Source organism: Salmo salar, chromosome ssa15 (genome assembly GCF_905237065.1).
Source record: "Salmo salar chromosome ssa15, Ssal_v3.1, whole genome shotgun sequence".
Taxonomy (NCBI): Eukaryota; Metazoa; Chordata; class Actinopteri; order Salmoniformes; family Salmonidae; genus Salmo; species Salmo salar.
Window position 1 is genome coordinate 97269299 of NC_059456.1, and position 19102 is coordinate 97288400.

The 19102-nt window shown below is 45.2% G+C and overlaps 1 protein-coding gene across 6 annotated transcripts in view; it reads right to left on the minus strand.

The window, feature by feature from the left end:
* Window positions 1–19102, minus strand: part of LOC106572732 (sodium channel protein type 8 subunit alpha) — a 126323-nt gene that overhangs the window by 72779 nt on the left and 34442 nt on the right. For 3 of the 6 annotated variants that reach the window (XM_045696376.1, XM_045696373.1, XM_045696374.1), the window contains exons 5-12: window positions 18865–18993; window positions 16957–17048; window positions 9261–9482; window positions 8808–8871; window positions 7777–7918; window positions 1996–2202; window positions 1793–1804; window positions 772–1059 (exon numbers count right to left, since the gene is read on the minus strand). In XM_045696376.1, the coding sequence (XP_045552332.1) occupies window positions 772–1059; window positions 1793–1804; window positions 1996–2202; window positions 7777–7918; window positions 8808–8871; window positions 9261–9482; window positions 16957–17048; window positions 18865–18993 (1156 nt within the window). Of the gene's footprint in view, window positions 1–771; window positions 1060–1792; window positions 1805–1995; window positions 2203–7776; window positions 7919–8807; window positions 8872–9260; window positions 9483–16697; window positions 16767–16956; window positions 17049–18864; window positions 18994–19102 lie in introns of those variants that run through there. The other 3 variants (XM_045696377.1, XM_045696375.1, XM_045696378.1) reach the window with 2 other exon arrangements.

Below are 19102 nucleotides of genomic sequence, written 5' to 3' on the forward strand. Positions count from 1 at the left end.
CAGTAGGTTCTTCTAAAGGTTCTTTGAGGATCCATTAAAAGGGGTTCTTTGAAGAACTTATAGGGGTTCCCTCACAGTTTCAATTTGAAGAAGCCCTAAAGGACACTCCAGGAACCTTTTTAGAGTGTACCAGTATCGCAGTATCGCAATGACAAGATGAAGCAGAAACAGCTCTTTGGTCCTTTAAGAACCTGCTGTATGTAAAATATTGTGTTATAGCTTGGAAAATAAATACATGTGACTGCATGACAACATAATGATGTTTGTTTCTAACATCAGGGCTGTATTCAGAAAGAAGTTAAACCCGCTTTGTGTTTTATTTTCTTCCCATGATGCTAATGAGTATTGCAATACTGATAACGTCCTGCCCCTAAGTAACAGTACAATATGAAAGCCCCCAGAACAAAATAACACTCTTCCATAATGAAACATTAATGTATTCACTGTTAATAATTCAAGCCAAGGATGAATGCTGCTGTATCTTTAGCTACAACTGTATCTGTGGTTGAAGCCCTGTTACTCTGTGGTTGAAGCCCTGTTACTCTGTGGTTGAAGCCCTGCTACAAAGCTACAAATAGTCTTTATCTGAAACCAAACCCTGATGTTTAAATTTACTTAGAAGGGAACTGAAATCATTTTGAACATTGGAGTGTCAATATGTGACCTCAAATGGAAACATTAATAACTGCCTGTTATTTAGTCCTATTCCATCTTCCTCCAGGAATGCATTACACAATGACAAACAGTGACCTTTGACACTGGTCCTCTCACCTGGTTCATGATGGAAGACTTGCGGCCTAGACGGTTGTCAGGGAAACGGAAGCGGCTCTTCTTACTGCCATCGTTCGACTCAGACTTGACGAACTTCTCACAGTCCCCCTTCTCCTCCCGCTGCGACTGCTCTTTCTGGCGCCACTTCTTCTTGCGGTTGCGCCGCTCCTTGGCGCTCTTGGAGCTGAGCTTGGACATCTCTGACGAGCTACAGGACAGGGTCCCCCCGCCGTCGTCATCCCCTACGTCCTCCGACACCGTGCCTGCCGACGTCGCCATGGCGTTGGCCTATCGCAAACCGCCACACCGGGAGAGAGAGTGAGAAAAACACCTGCGTGTCCATTCCCACTGAAGTCTCATTTATACCTTATGCAAATACACAATGCATTTAGCTAGCTACGCAAAAATAGCAATCCTGCGTAGTTGTATCGAGATACAAATTGCGGGGCTGCATCTGCACTTGACTTACTTGGGGCTGTGCAAGTTTGCATATTTTTGCTAAGCAAGTACGCAGAACAGCCATTTTGCATAGCTTGTCTTCAGAGACATGGCTGTACAGGTTAGATCAGGCTAAACAGACTTAAACTAGCCATATGTGACAGACAGGGTTCCAACCCCAGTTTGCTGTGAGCCAAAAGAGTGCATTAGCCCGCTAAGCCAAAGCCTAGGCATTGACTCAGGAAGCCCATGCAGATCTTCAGGTCTCAGGCAAGGTTACTCACCTCCGTCACAAACACAGTGAGGTATAGGAGCACGGTAACGAACACGGCTCCACTGTTTATATTAGACACAACAGATTTAAACCAAACAGAGAGTCAAGGATAGGAGTGGAGTATAGTAAGCACAGACAGTAAAGAGACAAGCACATAAAGTATACACAGACAGACAGACAGACAGACAGACAGACAGACAGACAGACAGACAGACAGACAGACAGACAGACAGACAGACAGACAGACAGACAGACAGACAGACAGACAGACAGACAGACAGACGTACAGACAGACAGACAGACACTGACCTGTGCGGCCTCCTGCAGAGACAGTGACAACAAAGACAAAGAAACAAACACATATGACATATACAGTGTATGGTCACAAAGAATGCATCTGTAATGGCACCCCTTTCCCTAGACATAGTCAAAAGGTCAAAAGTCCACTATAAAGTATATCGGGGAAAAGGTCCCATAGACATGCTGAGACACAGAGACACTGAGATACTGACCTGTGCAGCCTCCTGCTGGTTCTTGATCTGCTCCAGCATGGCTTTGAACTCTGCCTCTTTCTGCTCAGCCTCCTCCATGGTGGCCTGGTTCTGCTCCTCATAGGCCATGGCCACCACAGCCAGGATCAGATTGACCAGGTAGAAGGACCCCACGAAGATCACCAACACAAAGAAGAGCATGTAGGTCTTCCCTGCTGCCCGCAGGGTCTGGGAGGGGAGAGAAGACAGCAGAGGGTCAGATACACTCATAGAAAAAAGGGTTCCAAAAGGGTTCTTTGGCTGTCCCCATAAGAGAACCCTTTGAAGAACGCGTTTTGGTTCCAGGTAGAACCCTTTTGATTCCTGGTATAACTCCTTTGGGTTCCACGTCGAACCTTCTGTGGAAAGGGTTTTACATGGAATCCAAAAAGGTTCTACCTGAAACCAAAACACTGTATTTGACCTATACCCTCAGACCTGTAACCCGAAGAACAACCCTTCCCGGTCGACCTTAGGGTCTGGAAGAGAACAGAGAGTACAGCAGAGAGTCAGACACTTGTCTCCCATCCAGTTCTCCAGAAGAGGTCGTCAATTTGTTCCCCCTCCTTTATCCAGGCTGTCATTATGATGATAACTGGGTCATATGACAGGGATGTGAGGTTCATATTGAGGTGGGGTTAGAGGGTAAAGGTCAAATGTTAGAGGTCAGAGGTTATGTATCAGTTACTGAGTACTGTTGAACCTATCCAGACTGTGTAGAAGTGTAGAATCTAAACGCTAGTGGCAGTACTGTAACACCTCCCCACTTCAAACACAATAAATTAAATTTACATTCCCTTCTGCTTACTAGAGTGTGATGATTATTCTAATTCCCTGTCATAGACATTATGTAGGCCGATAAACAGTGAGGTGAAGAACTGATTTTACGCTAGGAATTGTTATTGGGTGTGCCTCAACACCAGAAGCACTTCCATGCACTGACTGTTCCCAGTGTGTGTGTGTGTGTGTGTGTGTGTGTGTGTGTGTGTGTGTGTGTGTGTGTGTGTGTGTGTGTGTGTGTGTGTTGTAGGTTCTCAGCATGGGCACAACTTGGCGTTATTTATCAAATGAAGCCTGGACTCCCCCATATCTGCATTTTGACCTAGTTTTCCATGAATAGTGCAGTGGAAGTACACCCCGCCAGACAGCTAGCTAACATAAGACCAGTCCTTTCAGTGAGTTGCTATCCCCAGAGGAGAAACCATGAGACTCAAGCAGAGAGGAAGGAAAACAACCACTCTGATTCTGAATGCTGTTTGGAATTCCATCCTTCCATGTACAGTGCCTTCGGGAAAGTATTCAGAACCCTTGACTTTTTTCCATATTTTGTTATGTTACAGCCTTATTCTAAAATGTATTAAATAAAACAATTTCCTCAGCAATCTACACACAGTACCCCATAATGACAAAGCGAAAACAGGTTTGTAGAAATGTCCCACAGTTGACAATGCATGTCAAATAAATAAAAAAAACTCCAAGACTAGATTGTGTCGAGGCAGAGATCTGGGGAAGGGTACGAAAATATTTATGCAGCATTGAAGGTTCCCAAGAACACAGTGGCCTCCATCATTATTAAATGGAAGAAGTTTGGAACCACCAAGACTCTTCCTAGAGCTGGCCGCCCGGCCACACTGAGCAATCTGGGGAGAAGGGCGTTGGTCAAGGAGGTGACCAAGAACCCGATGATCACTCTGACAGAACTCTAGAGTTCCTCTCTGGAGATGGGAGAACCTTCCAGAAGGACAATCATCTCTGTAGCACTAAACCAATTAGGCCTTTATGTTAGAGTGGCCAGACAGAACTCACTTCTCAGTAAAAAGGCACACGACAGCCAGCTTGGAGTTTGCCAAAAGGCATCTAAAGACTCTCAGACCACGAGAAACAAAATTATCTGGTCTGATGAAACCAAGATTGAACTCTTGGCCTGAATGCCAGGCATCACGTCTGGAGGAAACCGGGCACCATCGCTACGGTGAAGCATGGTGGTGGCAGCATCATGCTGTGGGGATGTTTTTCAGCGGCAGGGACTGGGATACTAGTCAGGATCGAGGCAAAGATAAATGGAGCAAAGTACAGAGATCCTTGATGAAAACCGGCTCCAGAGCGCTCAGAACCTCAGAGTGGGGTGAAGATTCACCTTCCAACAGGACAACAACCCTAAGCAAATAGCCAAGGCAACGCATGAGTGGCTTCAGGACAAGTCTCTGAATGTCCTTGAGCCCAGACTTGTACCTGATCAAACATCTCTGGAGAGACCTGAAAATAGCTGTGCAGCAATGCTCCCCATCCAACCTGACAAAGCTTGAGAGGATCTGCAGAGAAGAATGAGAGAAACTCCCCAAATACCGGTGTGCCAAGCTTGTAGCGTCATACCCAAGAAGACTCGAGTGTCACGTCCTGACCATAGTAAGATGTTATTTTCTATGGTAGAGTAGGTCAGGGCGTGATAGGGGTTGTTGTCTTTTTCTGTGTTTTCTATTTCTATGTTTTTAGGTTCTAGTTTTTGTATTTCTATGTTGGTTTGTTTGGGATGATCTCCAATTGGAGGCAGCTGGATCTCATTGTCTCTAATTGGAGATCATACTTAAGTAGGGCTTTTTCTTCCTGGGTTTTGTGGGTGATTCTTTTTGAGTAGTGTTTGTTTCTCCTCCGCATCACGGTTTATTGTTTTGTCAATTCAGTTTATTTATGTATTGCAAAGTTTGACAGATTAAATATAATGTGGAACTACACACACGCTGCACTTTGTTCCCCTTGCTACGGCAGTCGTGACAGAATCACCCACCACCAAGGGACCAAGCAGCGTGATATGGACCTGTGGACATTTGAGGAGATAAGGAGGAGTATATCCAGGGCTTTGGAGGATTTAGGGGCAGGAGAAGAGCGCCTCCCATGGGAACAGGTGGAGGCAGCAAGAGCGCGGCAACAAGGGAAGCACGAGAGGCAGCCCCCCATAACAAATTGGGGGGGGGGGCACACGGGGAGATTGGCAGAGTCAGGTTGGAGACCTGAGCCAACTCCTCGTGCTTACCGTGAGGTGCGTGTCACCAGTCTGGCGCCACCTGTACCAGCCCCACGCATCAGGTCTCTAGTGCGCCTGCCCAGTCCGGTGTGTCCTGTTCCTGTTCCTCGCACTCGCCCTGAGGTGTGTGTTACCAGTCTGGCGCCACCTATGACAGCCCCACGCATCAGGCCTCCAGTGTGTCTTCCCAGTCCAGAGCTTCCGGTGACAGCTTCCGGTGACGTCCCCCAGTCCAGAGCCTCCAGCGACATTCCCCAGTCCGGTGAGACCTGTTCCAGCTCCACGTAAGAAGCCTCCAGTGATGATCCATGGTCTGAAGCCTGTAGGGGTGATCCATGGCACAAAGCCTGTAGGGATGATCCATGGCCCGGAGCCTGTAGGGATATTCCATGCCAAGAAGCCTGTAGGGATGATCCATGGCCCGGAGCCTGTAGGGATAATCCATGGCAAAAAGCCTGTAGGGATGATTCATGGCGCGGAGCCTGCAGTGATGATCCATGGCATGGTGCCTGTAGCGACGGTCCCTAGTTCGGAACCTTTTGAGACGGTCCCTAGTCCGGAACCTCCTGAGACGGCCTACAGTCCGGAACCTCCAACAGCGGCCTGCAGCCTGGAACCTCCAGTGGCGGCCTCCTCTGCGTCACGGTTTGTTGTTTTGTCGATTCAGTTTATTTATGTATTGCAAAGTTTCACAGATTAAATATAATATGGAACTACACACACGCTGCACTTTGGTCCTCTACTCCTTTCGACGACTGTGACATCGAGGCTGTAATCGCTGCAAAAGGTGCTTCAACAAAGTACTGAGTAAAGGGTCTGAATACTTATGTAAATGTGATATTTAACGGGTTTTTTTTAATGTCTAAAAAACAGTTTTTGCTTTGTCATTATCCTCCCGGACACCCTAGACCCACTCCAATTCGCATACCGCCCCAGCAGATCCACAGATGACGCAATCTCAATCGCACTCCACACCGCCCTTTCTCACCAGGACAAAACACCTATATGAGAATGCTGTTCATCGACTACAGCTCAGCTTTCAACACCATAGTGCCCACGAAGCTCATCACTAAGCAAAGGACTCTGGGACTAAACACCTCCCTCTGCAACTGGATCCTGGACTTCCTGACGGGCCGCCCCCTGGTGGTAAGAGTAGGCAACAATACGTCTACCACGCTGATCCTGAACACTGGGGCCCCTCAGGGGTGTGTACTTAGTCCCCTCCTGTATTCCCAGTTCACCCACAACTGCATAACCAAACACGACTCCAACACCATCATTAAGTTTGCTGACGACACAACAGTGGTAGGCCTGATCACCGACAACGATGAGATGGCCTATAGGGAGGAGGTCAGAGAACTGGCAGTGTGGTGCCAGGACAACAACCTCTCCCTCAATGTGAGCAAGACAAAGGAGCTGATCGTGGACTACAGGAAAAGGCGGGCCGAATAGGCCCCCATTAACATCGACGGGGCTGTAGTGGAGCGGGTCGAGAGTTTCAAGTTCCTTGGTGTCCACCTCACCAACAAACGGTCATGGTCCAAACATACCAAGACAGTCGTGAAGAGGGCACGACAAAACCTTTCCCCCCTCAGGAGACTGAAAAGATTTGGTATGGGCCCCTAGGTCCTCAAAAGGTTATACAGCTGCACCATCGAGAGCATCCTGACCGGTTGCATCACCGCCTGATATGGCAACTGCTCGGCATCTGACTGTAATGTGCTACAGAGGGTAGTGCGAACGGCCCAGTACATCACTGGGGCCAAGCTTCCTGCCATCCAGGACCTATACAATAGACGGTGTCAGAGGAAAGCCCATAAAATTGTCAGAGACTCCAGTCACCCAAGTTATAGACTGTTTTCTCTGCTACCGCACGGCAAGCGGTACCGGAGCGCCAAGTCCAGGACCAAAAGGCTCCTCAACAGCCTCTACCCCCAAGCCATTAGACTGCTGAACAATTCATAAAAATCGCGCCCCCCCGGTATACTGCGGCTACTCGCTGTTTGTTTGTTACCTATGCATAGTCATTTCGCCCCCACCTACATATTACCTCAACTAGCCTGTACCCCTGCACACTGACTCGGTACCGGTGCCCCCTGTATATAGCCTCGTTATTGTTGTTCTTATTGTGTTACTTTTAACTATTACTTTTTATTTTAGCCTACTTGGTAAATATTTTCTTCTTCTTGAACTGCACTGTTGGTTAAGGGCTTGTAAGTAAGCATTTCACTGAATACCTGTTGTATTCGGCACATGTGACAAATAAAATGTGATTTGATTTGATTGACTCCCTGTCAAAATAAAGTGTCAATATTTTGGGGAGAAAAGGTGCTATTTCAGATGTACACTTATACTATGGTCTGCACTAGGACCCTTTAAAATAGGGTGTATGGTCTGAACTAGGGCCCTTCAAAAGAAGCTGCATGGTCTGAACTAGGGCCCTTCAAAAGAGGGTGTATGGTCTGTAGAGAGCAAAGTTGAGACAGAGAGAGAGAGAGGACTTCCAGGGTTCTGGCAGAAGCTCAGCGCTGGGAAGAATATCCAACACACTGTGACAGTCCTCTTTCAAAAACTAGGACATTTCTAAGTGACCCCAAACTTTTGAACAGTAGTGTAACTCAAAACCAAACCAACATATCCTTTGGTAAAACAACAAGCCTGTCTCACCAGCATAGATATACAATATCATAGATAGAAGCCATGTATATAATACTTTATGTTCTATTTCATTCTGTGCTCACCAGCATGTAGAGGTTCTCCCAGAAGTCCTGTGTCATGAGTCTGAAGAGAGCCAGGAAAGCCCATCCAAAGCTGTCAAAGCTGGTGTAACCATAATTTGGATTCCTGCCAGCTTTCATGCATTTGAAGCCTTCAGGGCAGCGGCTGGGGGGAGAGGAGAGGGCCACACAGCCATACAATGACTGAGCAATATTTACATACAAAAACAACATGGCTGCAGGATAGTACAGTTGTCTGGTTTAATGAAAGAATAAGAGAACAGTGGGTCTGAAGAGGAGAAGGACAGGCAGATAGACAGAGACAGACAGAAGGAGAACGACAGAGACAGAGACAGAGAGACAGAGACAGACAAAAGGAAAGACAGTCCGACAGAGACAGACAGAAAGACAAGGAAACAGACAGACAGACAAACTACCATATACATTTGAACCAGTAGAGAGTGATAGCGCTGAAGTCATCCATGTATTCCTACGGAAAACTCCCGATGGAGCATAAAGACGGAATTATTTCAATTTGAAGCGCGCCGTATGGGGTGAATGACACCAAAAACACACTAATTATCATGGTGAAAGCAGCGGGAAATAGCAGAGGACACTGGTGGGAGGAGCCATTACAATGAGCCTGTCCTCCTATAGATCCTCCCACCAGCCTCCTCTGGTAAATAGCAAAGGATCATGGTCGATGTAGTTGTTTTCATCCTGCCTGAGAGATGCGCGCAAAGATCACGGGCCGGCTCGTGATTGGTCTGTGTCAGCACGTGGTCCTGTGTGATGTAGTAGTCAGAATGAATCACTGTTTAATTAAATATCTAGACTTGTAGCCAACTTGAAAATAATTCACTGTGGGGATCGAAATTGATCATAATATACTAATTTTAGAGTCCAAAACAGCCGTCTAGAAAACATTTTTGGACCGTTCTGGCAATCATAATTTACATAGACTTTCTTGGGCAGACCAGGGTTTTTGGCACAGCTAGGGCAGAGCTCATGACTTCAGCTCCAGAACGGACACCGGGGGCCTGTAAGCTACTCACCCAGAATCTGAACTGTTGCCACATAAAAGGGCATCCAATTGTCCAGGCAGGAAGTAGAAATTTTCTGGTGAAAGAAACACAACACACACATACAGAATAGCATCAGAATAACATTCCCTATCTGTCTTTTCTAATGGCCAATTAGGAGTAGAAGGCTAAACCTCTGCAGCTATGTAGATCAGTGGAGACTGCTGAGGGGAGGACGGCTCATAATAATGTCTGGAACTGAGAAAATGGAATGGCATCAAACCATGCGTTGGATGTATTTGATACCATTCCACTGACTCCGCTCCAGTCATTACCACGAGCCCATCCTCCCCAATTAAGGTCCCACCAACCTCCTGTGATGTAGAGGGATATAGGACAAACTTTCTCAGCAAATGGAAACATTTTGCTAAGTTGTGCTCTTAAGAACACAACCCTGGTGTGTTTGACTGCGGCCAGGCTACGTACTGTCGTTATTGATGTATTCATTCCAGTCAAAGCCTATGCTGCCGTTGGCCAAGAAGTTCTCGGTGGAGTTGATTGGCCAAATCACGCATTTTTGTCGTAGGTTGCCCATGAAGAGCTGTAGTCCAATCAGAGCGAAGACACCGAGACAGAATACAGTGAGGATCATAACATCTGACAATTTCTTGACCGATTGGATTAGAGCACCGACAATGGTCTTCAGGCCTGGGGAGGGAGAAACACACACACACAGATGAACGTTTGCACACACCCACAAACGCACAGGGGTACAAACACAGACGGACGTGCACACACACAAACCAAAGAGATGATGCAGAAGGTTTGTATATGGGAGACGATCTTGGAGTTCCCAGACAAGGTGACTTTGCTGTACTGTATTGCCTGTTTAATAAGTCCATTACCAAAGTACTGTACTATACTGTCTAATAAGTCCATTATCAAAGTACTGTACTATACTGTCTGCTTTATGTCCATTCCTTCATCAACCAGTATTCAACTTACAGTATATTGTGCGATGGGATGGATTGTCCTGAGTATCCATTATAACACGCACATTAAACCCTTATGCCTGAGTTGGGTATTTAATCATACAATACACAATACAAATTGATGTGTTATCAGTATAATATAGTATGTACCTGTACACGGAGTATACAAAACATTAAGAACACCTGTTCTTTCCATGACATAAGACAATTGAGACATGGATTGTGTATGTGTGCTGAGGGTGAATGGGCAAGACAAAATATTTAAGTGCCTTTGAACGGGGTATGGTAGTAGGCAATGTTCCCTCTAAACTGAGTGCGTGCTTTAGCGAGCAGCTCCCCTCAGACTTCCGACGCAGAAGAAATATAAGATTAAACTTCACTCAATTTTCTACAGTTTTCCCCTTTAGTTAACACTATCAAAGTTTCACCTCACTGTGGGAATCAATGCAATATTAGCCACGCTCAATGTAATATACCGAAACAAAACAAACTATGCAAGATCTAGTATGCAAAACTAATTGTGTAAGAGATTTTCTTGTAGGCAGAGCGCATTGGTGTATGATTCTATTGCATTGACAGCACAACTCATGCTGTACTCTATACGGTGCGCCATAACCAATCAGAGCTGCAGTAGGCCTATATGCAAATAGCCATTGCCATATATGGATCTGTGCCATTCACTTTGAACTGGATTATGTTTAGGCTACAGTGGTCTTGAGTAGATGTGTTTGTGTTGAGATCAAAGTGAGAGCTGCATGTAGCCATGTGTGCACATTTGTTCATATTATTTGCTAGTTATTAGCCCAGTTATAGATCATTTGAAGTCAACAATGGGGGAGTGATTGCTTCCTACAAGAGCACAAAACATGTACATTTCTATCCATCTTTCAAAAGCCAGTTGTGAGCCAAAGAGATGTGTTGTATTTTGAGATGGTCTTGAATAAGCTCAGTAGCCAACAGGCAGAGGACAGCATAATTTGTCTGATTCTCTGTAATAATGGGAATAATAATGAATTTGAAAAGTGGTTTCTTGAACCATTGTATCAGTTTATTTATATTTAACTAGCTAAGTCAGTTAAGAACAAATTCTTATTTTCAATGACAGCCTAGGAACAGTGGGTTAACTGCCTTGTTCAGGGGCAGAACGACAGATTTTTACCTTGTCAGCTTGGGGATTCGATCTTGCAACCTTTCGGTTACTGGCCCAACGCTCTAACCACTAGGCTACCTGCCGCCTTAAGGTACTTATCCATGTTAGTGTATGCAACATGATGGACGGACTGGTTTAAATGTGTATGATGTGAGAAACTACGTGTATGTGATCCTTTTAATGGGAGGCGATGCCAAAGAAAAATGTCCATCCTGGATGGACAATAAAGTTTTATTCTATTCTATCAAACACAACATTTTCACTCACCTCCTTGTCTGAAGGACAAGTGGATAAACAGGTTCATGTCCAGCCCTGCATGTTTTTTTTTTACAGTCTCATGGAATGTAGGTCTACATTGAACACCACACATTGGCTGCTACAGTAGGCTGAATGATAGAACACCTATTTCCATGTTAAAATGTTATGGGATGCATTTTCTCCATGTTGTTGATGGTAGGCCATTCTGGTAGGAATACATTATGATCAAATAGCCACAGTAGCCAACATGACCACTTTTAAAACAATCACAACATTCAAGTTTGCGCTCAGCAGACCTGAATTTTGCTCAGTGTAGAAAAAAAATCAAGGGAACATTGGTAGTAAGTGCCAGGTGCACTGGTTTGCCTCAAGAACTGCAACGCTGCTGGGTTTTTCACACTCAACAGATTTCCATGTGTATCAAGAATGCTCCACGACCCAAAGGACATCCAGCCAACTTGACACAACTGTGGGAAGCATTGGAGTCAACATGGGCCAGCATCCCTGTGGAACGCTTTCGACACCTTGTAGAGGAAGAGATCTATTAGTATCACTGACTGTATACAGTTAGTTGATATGCCACTACTGAACCAGGAAGAGATCTATTAGTATCACTGACTGTATACAGTTAGTTGATATGCCACTACTGAACCAGGAAGAGATCTATTAGTATCACTGACTGTATACAGTTAGTTGATATGCCACTACTGAACCAGGAAGAGATCTATTAGTATCACTGACTGTATACAGTTCATCAAAGAAAAACATGTAAATATGTTGCCAGTATGGCCAGTGACTGATTACAGCTAAACCAGAAGGGGAGGACTCCAGGAAACTGAACAGTGAGAGGGCAATCCGTAGGAAAGAAAGGAAGTAACCACAGCGGTACAACGAGGGGATATGATAAGAGGTCTGAGGTTCAGGCAGGAAGGGGGTAGAAACCAATGGCATGCAGGCTGAACAGAAACCATTCAATGCCACCGCCACTCTGGGGCCTCCTCTCATACCTGTCATTAGGTTAAAGCACAGACTCTTACCTCATCTTACCCCAACCCTACTATAGCCAGACTCTCACCTCACCTTACCCCAACCCTACTACAGCCAGACTCTTACCTCACCTTACCCCAACCCTACTACAGCCAGACTCTTACCTCACCTTACCCCAACCCTACTACAGCCAGACTCTTACCTCACCTTACCCCAACCCTACTACAGCCAGACTCCTACCTCACCTTACCCCAACCCTACTACAGCCAGACTCTTACCTCACCTCACCTTACCCCAACCCTACTACAGCCAGACTCTTACCTCACTTTACCCCAACGCTACAACAGCCAGACTCTTACCTCACCTTACCAAAACCCTACTACAGCCAGACTCTTACCCCAACCCTACTACAGCAGACTCTTACCCCATCTTACCCCAACCCTACTACAGCCAGACTCTTACCCCAACCCTACTACGGCCAGACTCTTACCCCATCTTACCCCAACCCTACTACAGCAGACTCTTACCCCAACCCTACTACAGCCAGACTCTTACCCCAACCCTACTACGGCCAGACTCTTACCTCATCTTACCCCAACCCTACTACAGCCAGACTCTTACCCCATCTTACCCCAACCCTACTACAGCCAGACTCTTACCCCATCTTACCCCAACCCTACTACAGCAGACTCTTACCCAAACCCTACTACAGCAGACTCTTACCCCAACCCTACTACAGCCAGACTCTTACCCCAACCCTACAACAGCCAGACTCCTACCTCATCTTACCCCAACCCTACTACAGCCAGACTCTTACCCCAACCCTACTACAGCCAGACTCTTACCCCATCTTACCCCAACCCTACTACAGCCAGACTCTTACCCCATCTTACCCCAACCCTACTACAGCAGACTCTTACCCAAACCCTACTACAGCAGACTCTTACCCCAACCCTACTACAGCCAGACTCTTACCCCAACCCTACAACAGCCAGACTCTTACCTCATCTTACCCCAACCCTACTACAGCCAGACTCTTACCCCAACCCTACTACGGCCAGACTCTTACCTCATCTTACCCAAACCCTACTACAGCCAGACTCTTACCCCAACCCTACAACAGCCAGACTCTTACCCCAACCCTACTACAGCCAGACTCTTACCCCAACCCTACTACAGCCAGACTCTTACCTCATCTTACCCCAACCCTACTACAGCCAGACTCTTACCCCAACCCTACTACGGCCAGACTCTTACCTCATCCTACAAAACCCTACTACTGCCAGACTCTTACCTCATCTTACCCCAACCCTACTACAGCCAGACTCTTACCTCATCTTACCACAACCCTACTACAGCCAGACTTTTACCCCATCTTACCCCAACCCTACTACAGCCAGACTCTTACCTCATCTTACCCCAACCCTACTACAGCAGACTCTTACCCCATCTTACCACAACTCTACTACAGCCAGACTCTTACCTCATCTTACCCCAACCCTACTACAGCGACTCTTACCTCATCTTACCACAACCCTACTACAGCCAGACTCTTACCCCAACCCTACTACAGCCAGACTCTTACTCCATCTTACCACAACCCTACTACAGCCAGACTCTTACCACAACCCTACTACAGCCAGACTCTTACCACAACCCTACTACAGCCAGAATCTTACCCCATCTTACCCCAACCCTACTACAGCAGACTCTTACCCCATCTTACCACAACTCTACTACAGCCAGACTCTTACCCCAACCCTACTACAGCCAGAATCTTACCGCATCTTACCACAACCCTACTACAGCCAGAATCTTACCCCAACCCTACTACAGCCAGAATCTTACCCCATCTTATCACAACCCTACTACAGCCAGACTCTTACCCCAACCCTACTACAGCCAGACTCTTACCCCAACCCTACTATGGCCAGACTCTTACCTCAACCCTAATACAGTAGACTCTTACCCCATCTTACCCCAACCCTACTACAGCCAGACTCTTACCTCAACCCTAATACAGTAGACTCTTACCCCATCTTACCCCAACCCTACTACAGCCAGACTCTTACCCCATCTTACCACAAACCTACTACAGCCAGACTCTTACCCCAACGCTACTACAGCCAGACTCTTACCCCACCCCTACTACAGCAGACTCTTACCCCAACCCTACTACAGCCAGACTCTTACCCCAACCCTACTACAGCCAGACTCTTACCCAACCTTACCCCAACCCTACTACAGCCAGACTCTTACCCCACCTTACCCCAAATTCTGGCAGGGGGGAAATTAGAAGGGGGAGGGATTCTGGCAGGGGGGAGTTTTTCGGCACAACACCGGCACCTCTACGCAAAAGGAAAAAAAATCACTGTTTGCAAAGTAAAAATTCTAACAAAAGCGATCAGAGTTCATTCGAGTTGCGTCCTCATTCATTCTCCTGCCCTCGAAAACAACGTAATGTGAAAACGTAGATTTTCAGCCCACACTTGATATTCTAAGAATGAATTTGTGTTGGGCCAGCCCGGGTTAATGGTTTGTGCAACATTATAGCCTATGCTTGAGACCAATGCGTGGCCGTTGCTGTGGTGAAAGAGAGAAGCGCGCCTGTATCTCTCTCAGAACTAGAATGACATTTACTTTCGCTCTCCCTCTCTCTGCTAGACATGAGCCTGCAACTCTCATCTCTCCAGCGTTGCACTTCATCATTTATTTCCTTATAGAATCAAGGCCGCGGGAAGGGTTCTGCAGAAGCTGATTAATTGAAATGCATTTGCCAGAGTTATAGAATAACTGCTGTCTGTTCAGAAAGGAATGACATCATTCTACACCAGGAGTAGGTCCATCATTTAGCCACAGAGGACCAATAGCTATTTACAAAAATTGCCTCGTTTTGGACTGTGTTCACGTAGCTCAATCCCAAAGCATATAGCCTGGGAACGAGCTGCAAATCTGTCAGTGAACAGCATGCAGCCGGAACAAGCCTTATGCAATATTTCAAACACAATCGCGGTTGGAAAACACAGGTTGGAAAGCTTAAAAGAGAAGACTTGAATCCTACTGTAGGCTACCAAAATATTCAATCAACTTCCAAATAGGCCGATTGAGCGAACATTGTTTTGCAAAGTAAAACAAGAGATAGGCTTTTGGCACAAGCGCATCGGCCATCTCTCATCATTGGGTGAGTCAGCTGCTCATCATTGGGTGAGTCAGTGAAACTGGAAAGCTTTTCTAGGACTCAAGACAAGGCCGTTTTTGTTGATCTCAAATTCTCAGTTTGTCAGTATCAAAGTAAACTGCCATTTCGATCATTTGTGCGGTATTAAAAAAGATTCTGCTAAACTCTCCAAGTCATATAAAATGACAGAACTGAATGAAATGTGTTTGTGAAAGGTCAAATTCTTCCCAGACCCAAGTAAAAAAAAAAATCTCATGTGTGCAACTTCTGTAAGCACCTCTCCTCTATTGCTCTACGCACTACACAAAAGCAATGATATGTATGCACTGCTTTATTAGCAAGGTGATTTATTGTTGATTCACTCTGGTACCTCAGAGCCCCCTAGGTCACCCCTCTCTCGCGCTCACTTTTTGTTCTGGCACCTCCCGATTTACAACTTAAGCACTACCATCCTTCATATACCATATCATATACTGTATGTACTGTAGGAACTGTATGTGTTGACTCAAGTAAAGGTTAGTGGCTCATTCAGTCACCCCATCAGCCTTCTAGAACGCTCTAGAATGCCAGCAGAAAATATGTGTTCTACTTTCTGTTCAAGTCGGTCATTATAATGAAAAGTTAACCATCAAAATGAACAAAAGAACAAACGAAGACGGGCAAAACAAACGTTTTCAATGCCATTTTTCATCACCCAAGCTTTTTAGCAGGCTAATACTGTAAAGCAAGTCACTCAAAAGCATCATGCAGCATAAAATATGTCCACAAACTAGGCTTGGCAGTCTTCATCAATAATGAATAAGTATATTTTATGGGATGTCACTAAGAGCTATGTCAGTTCCCAGCTGAGCGTCAACATACTCTATGTTTCTTCTTTAACTCAGACGTATAGAGTCAAATTCATTCATTTGCATCCTTTTGTTCGTAATAAATAATGTTCATGGATTTAGTTAATTGTACCCTCTCTTCCAATCCAATTACCTAGTTATTTTTGGATATTAATAATTATCTTCATCTTTCGAAAACCTTGCAAGAGCCTGGAGGCTTTTTCCAATGATAAAAGTACTATGGATGAGCTATACTGTAGATGTCTCAACAGTCTTTGTCAAAGTGGACAATACAGTGAATCAGGAAAGGTTGATTCATTATAAGCTATTCCTTACGGTCAGCTAAAGAAAAATGAATCCCATATTTAATCAACATATATTTGACTTTGTCTCTGGTGATAATGTATTGATGTGCTATCATACTGCTACTGTCAGTGTCCTTTTCTTTAGTGGGGCTTCTGTTTTTGCCCATTCTAATGAATAAACATAGGCAGTGGCTTACAGCTATTTCCGAGGAGAAATCACAGCTACCTTTAGGATGAGACTTCTACTGGGGCAGAAGAGAGGCACTTTGGAAGAACCTGGAGTAGACTGCAAAGCCTATCAAAAATGTAGCAGTAGCATTTTTGATACATTTGGAGGAAAAAATAAATTCAAATATTATTTCCAATTCTTTTTTTGGGGGTGCTTAAAAATGATACTAAAAATGATAATAATAATATTAGTGAGTATAAGAAAAGTAAAAGGGTGTGATATAAACATCAGCCTTAGTGTTTAAACTGAATCTCACCTGGTATGACAGAGATAGTTTTCAATGCTCGGAGAACTCTGAATGTTCTCAACGCAGAGACATTGCCCAGGTCCACAAACTCTGTTATATATCTGTAAACAGGGGAAGGACCACACACAAACAAACACCAATGACAAAACCACACGCACAAGAGCACCACACCACCACCACCACGCACGCACTCAACCAGAAAGTAACCACAACGCCACTGACAGAGCCTGTCCACGGAGGGGGAGTAAAGGATAAAGAAAATCAAAAACAGGACCCCGACACATCGAGCCCCATCCTGTCTTACCTGGAATTACAGAAATAGTTTTCAATTCCCTCAACACTCTGAACGTACGCAGAGCTAAGACATTCCCTAGGTTTACAAACTCTGTTATACACCTGCAGAATCAAATAAAAGTTACAAACTGTTATTGACACACACGATATAAGACGAATGTAGTGGTTGAACAGAAACACTTCTTGAAGTTAAAGATATTTAAGGTCCACTTCGTAAAATGCTGAACTAGTTCTATGCATCATCAAAAACATGGTAGCCTATAGTTAGAGTTAGAGTTAGTTTTCCAACATGTAATGTAATGTGTTAATAACTATACATCTATATCATGTCAAATCCAACATGGTAAGATGAAGCCTTGATCAGAATCCTAAGGTCTCCAGCAAACTGAAAGAGAAAAATGGAGAGTGAGCGAGAGAGACAGATAAAGAGAGAGGGAGGAAAGGAGAGAGGGAGAGACAGATAGAGGGAGGAAAAGAGAGAGGGAGAGACAGATAGAGGGAGGAAAAGAGAGAGGGAGAGACAGATAGAGGGAGGAAAAGAGAGAGGGAGAGACAGATAGAGGGAGGAAAAGAGAGAGGGAGAGACAGATAGAGGGAGGAAAAGAGAGAGGGAGAGACAGATAGAGGGAGGAAAAGAGAGAGGGAGAGACAGATAGAGGGAGGAAAAGAGAGAGGGAGAGACAGATAGAGGGAGGAAAAGAGAGAGGGAGAGACAGATAGAGGGAGGAAAAGAGAGAGGGAGAGACAGATAGAGGGAGGAAAAGAGAAAGAGAGACAGATAAAGAGAGAGGGAGGAAAAGAGAAAGAGAGACAGATAAAGAGAGGGAGGAAAGGAGAGAGGGAGAGACAGATAGAGGGAGGAAAAGAGAAAGAGAGACAGATAAAGAGAGAGGGAGGAAAGGAGAGAGGGAAAGACAGATAGAGGGAGGAAAAGAGAAAGAGAGACAGATAAAGAGAGAGGGAGGAAAGGAGAGAGGGAAAGACAGATAGAGGGAGGAAAAGAGAAAGAGAGACAGATAAAGAGAGAGGGAGGAAAGGAGAGAGGGAGAGACAGATAGAGAGAGAGGGAGGAAAGGAGAGAGGGAGAGACAGAGGGAGGAAAAGAGAAAGAGAGACAGATAGAGAGGGAGAAAAGGAGAGAGGGAGAGACAGATAGAGGGAGGAAAAGAGAAAGAGAGACAGATAGAGAGGGAGGAAAGGAGAGAGGGAGAGACAGAGGGAGGAAAAGAGAAAGAGAGACAGATAAAGAGAGAGGGAGGAAAGGAGAGAGGGAGAGACAGATAGAAGGAGGAAAAGAGAAAGAGAGACAGATAGAGAGGGAGGAAAGGAGAGAGGGAGAGACAGATAGAGGGAGGAAAAGAGAAAGAGAGACAGATAAAGACAGAGGGAGGAAACGAGAAAGAGAGATAAGCAGGAACAGTTAGGAACCCTCTGAAAACACCTGATTGAACCCTCCTTCAAAGAAAGAAAGAAAGAAAGCCTGGACAATTCTGGACAGTAATAATACCTTTAGACTTATTAACGCTCTATTTATCAATTATCCCACACCATAATAATAATACTTAATATGTCTTATAAGAATGAACAGGTAGGTACCTGTATCTCTAGGATTTTCATACTTACGCCATAGAAATGACCATGAAATCCAGCCAGTTCCAGGGATCCCTTAGGAATGTAAACCCATCTATACAGAATCCTCGAGCGACGACTTTTACAAGACATTCAAATGTATAAATCCCTGTGAATGTGTACCTGGATGACAGAAGCATGGAAATATGGTCAGAATGAGCAATTTACTATTTCAAATCCAAGAAGTATATGGTTTTTATCTGTTGAAATGACGTAGTGGTAATACGTTCAG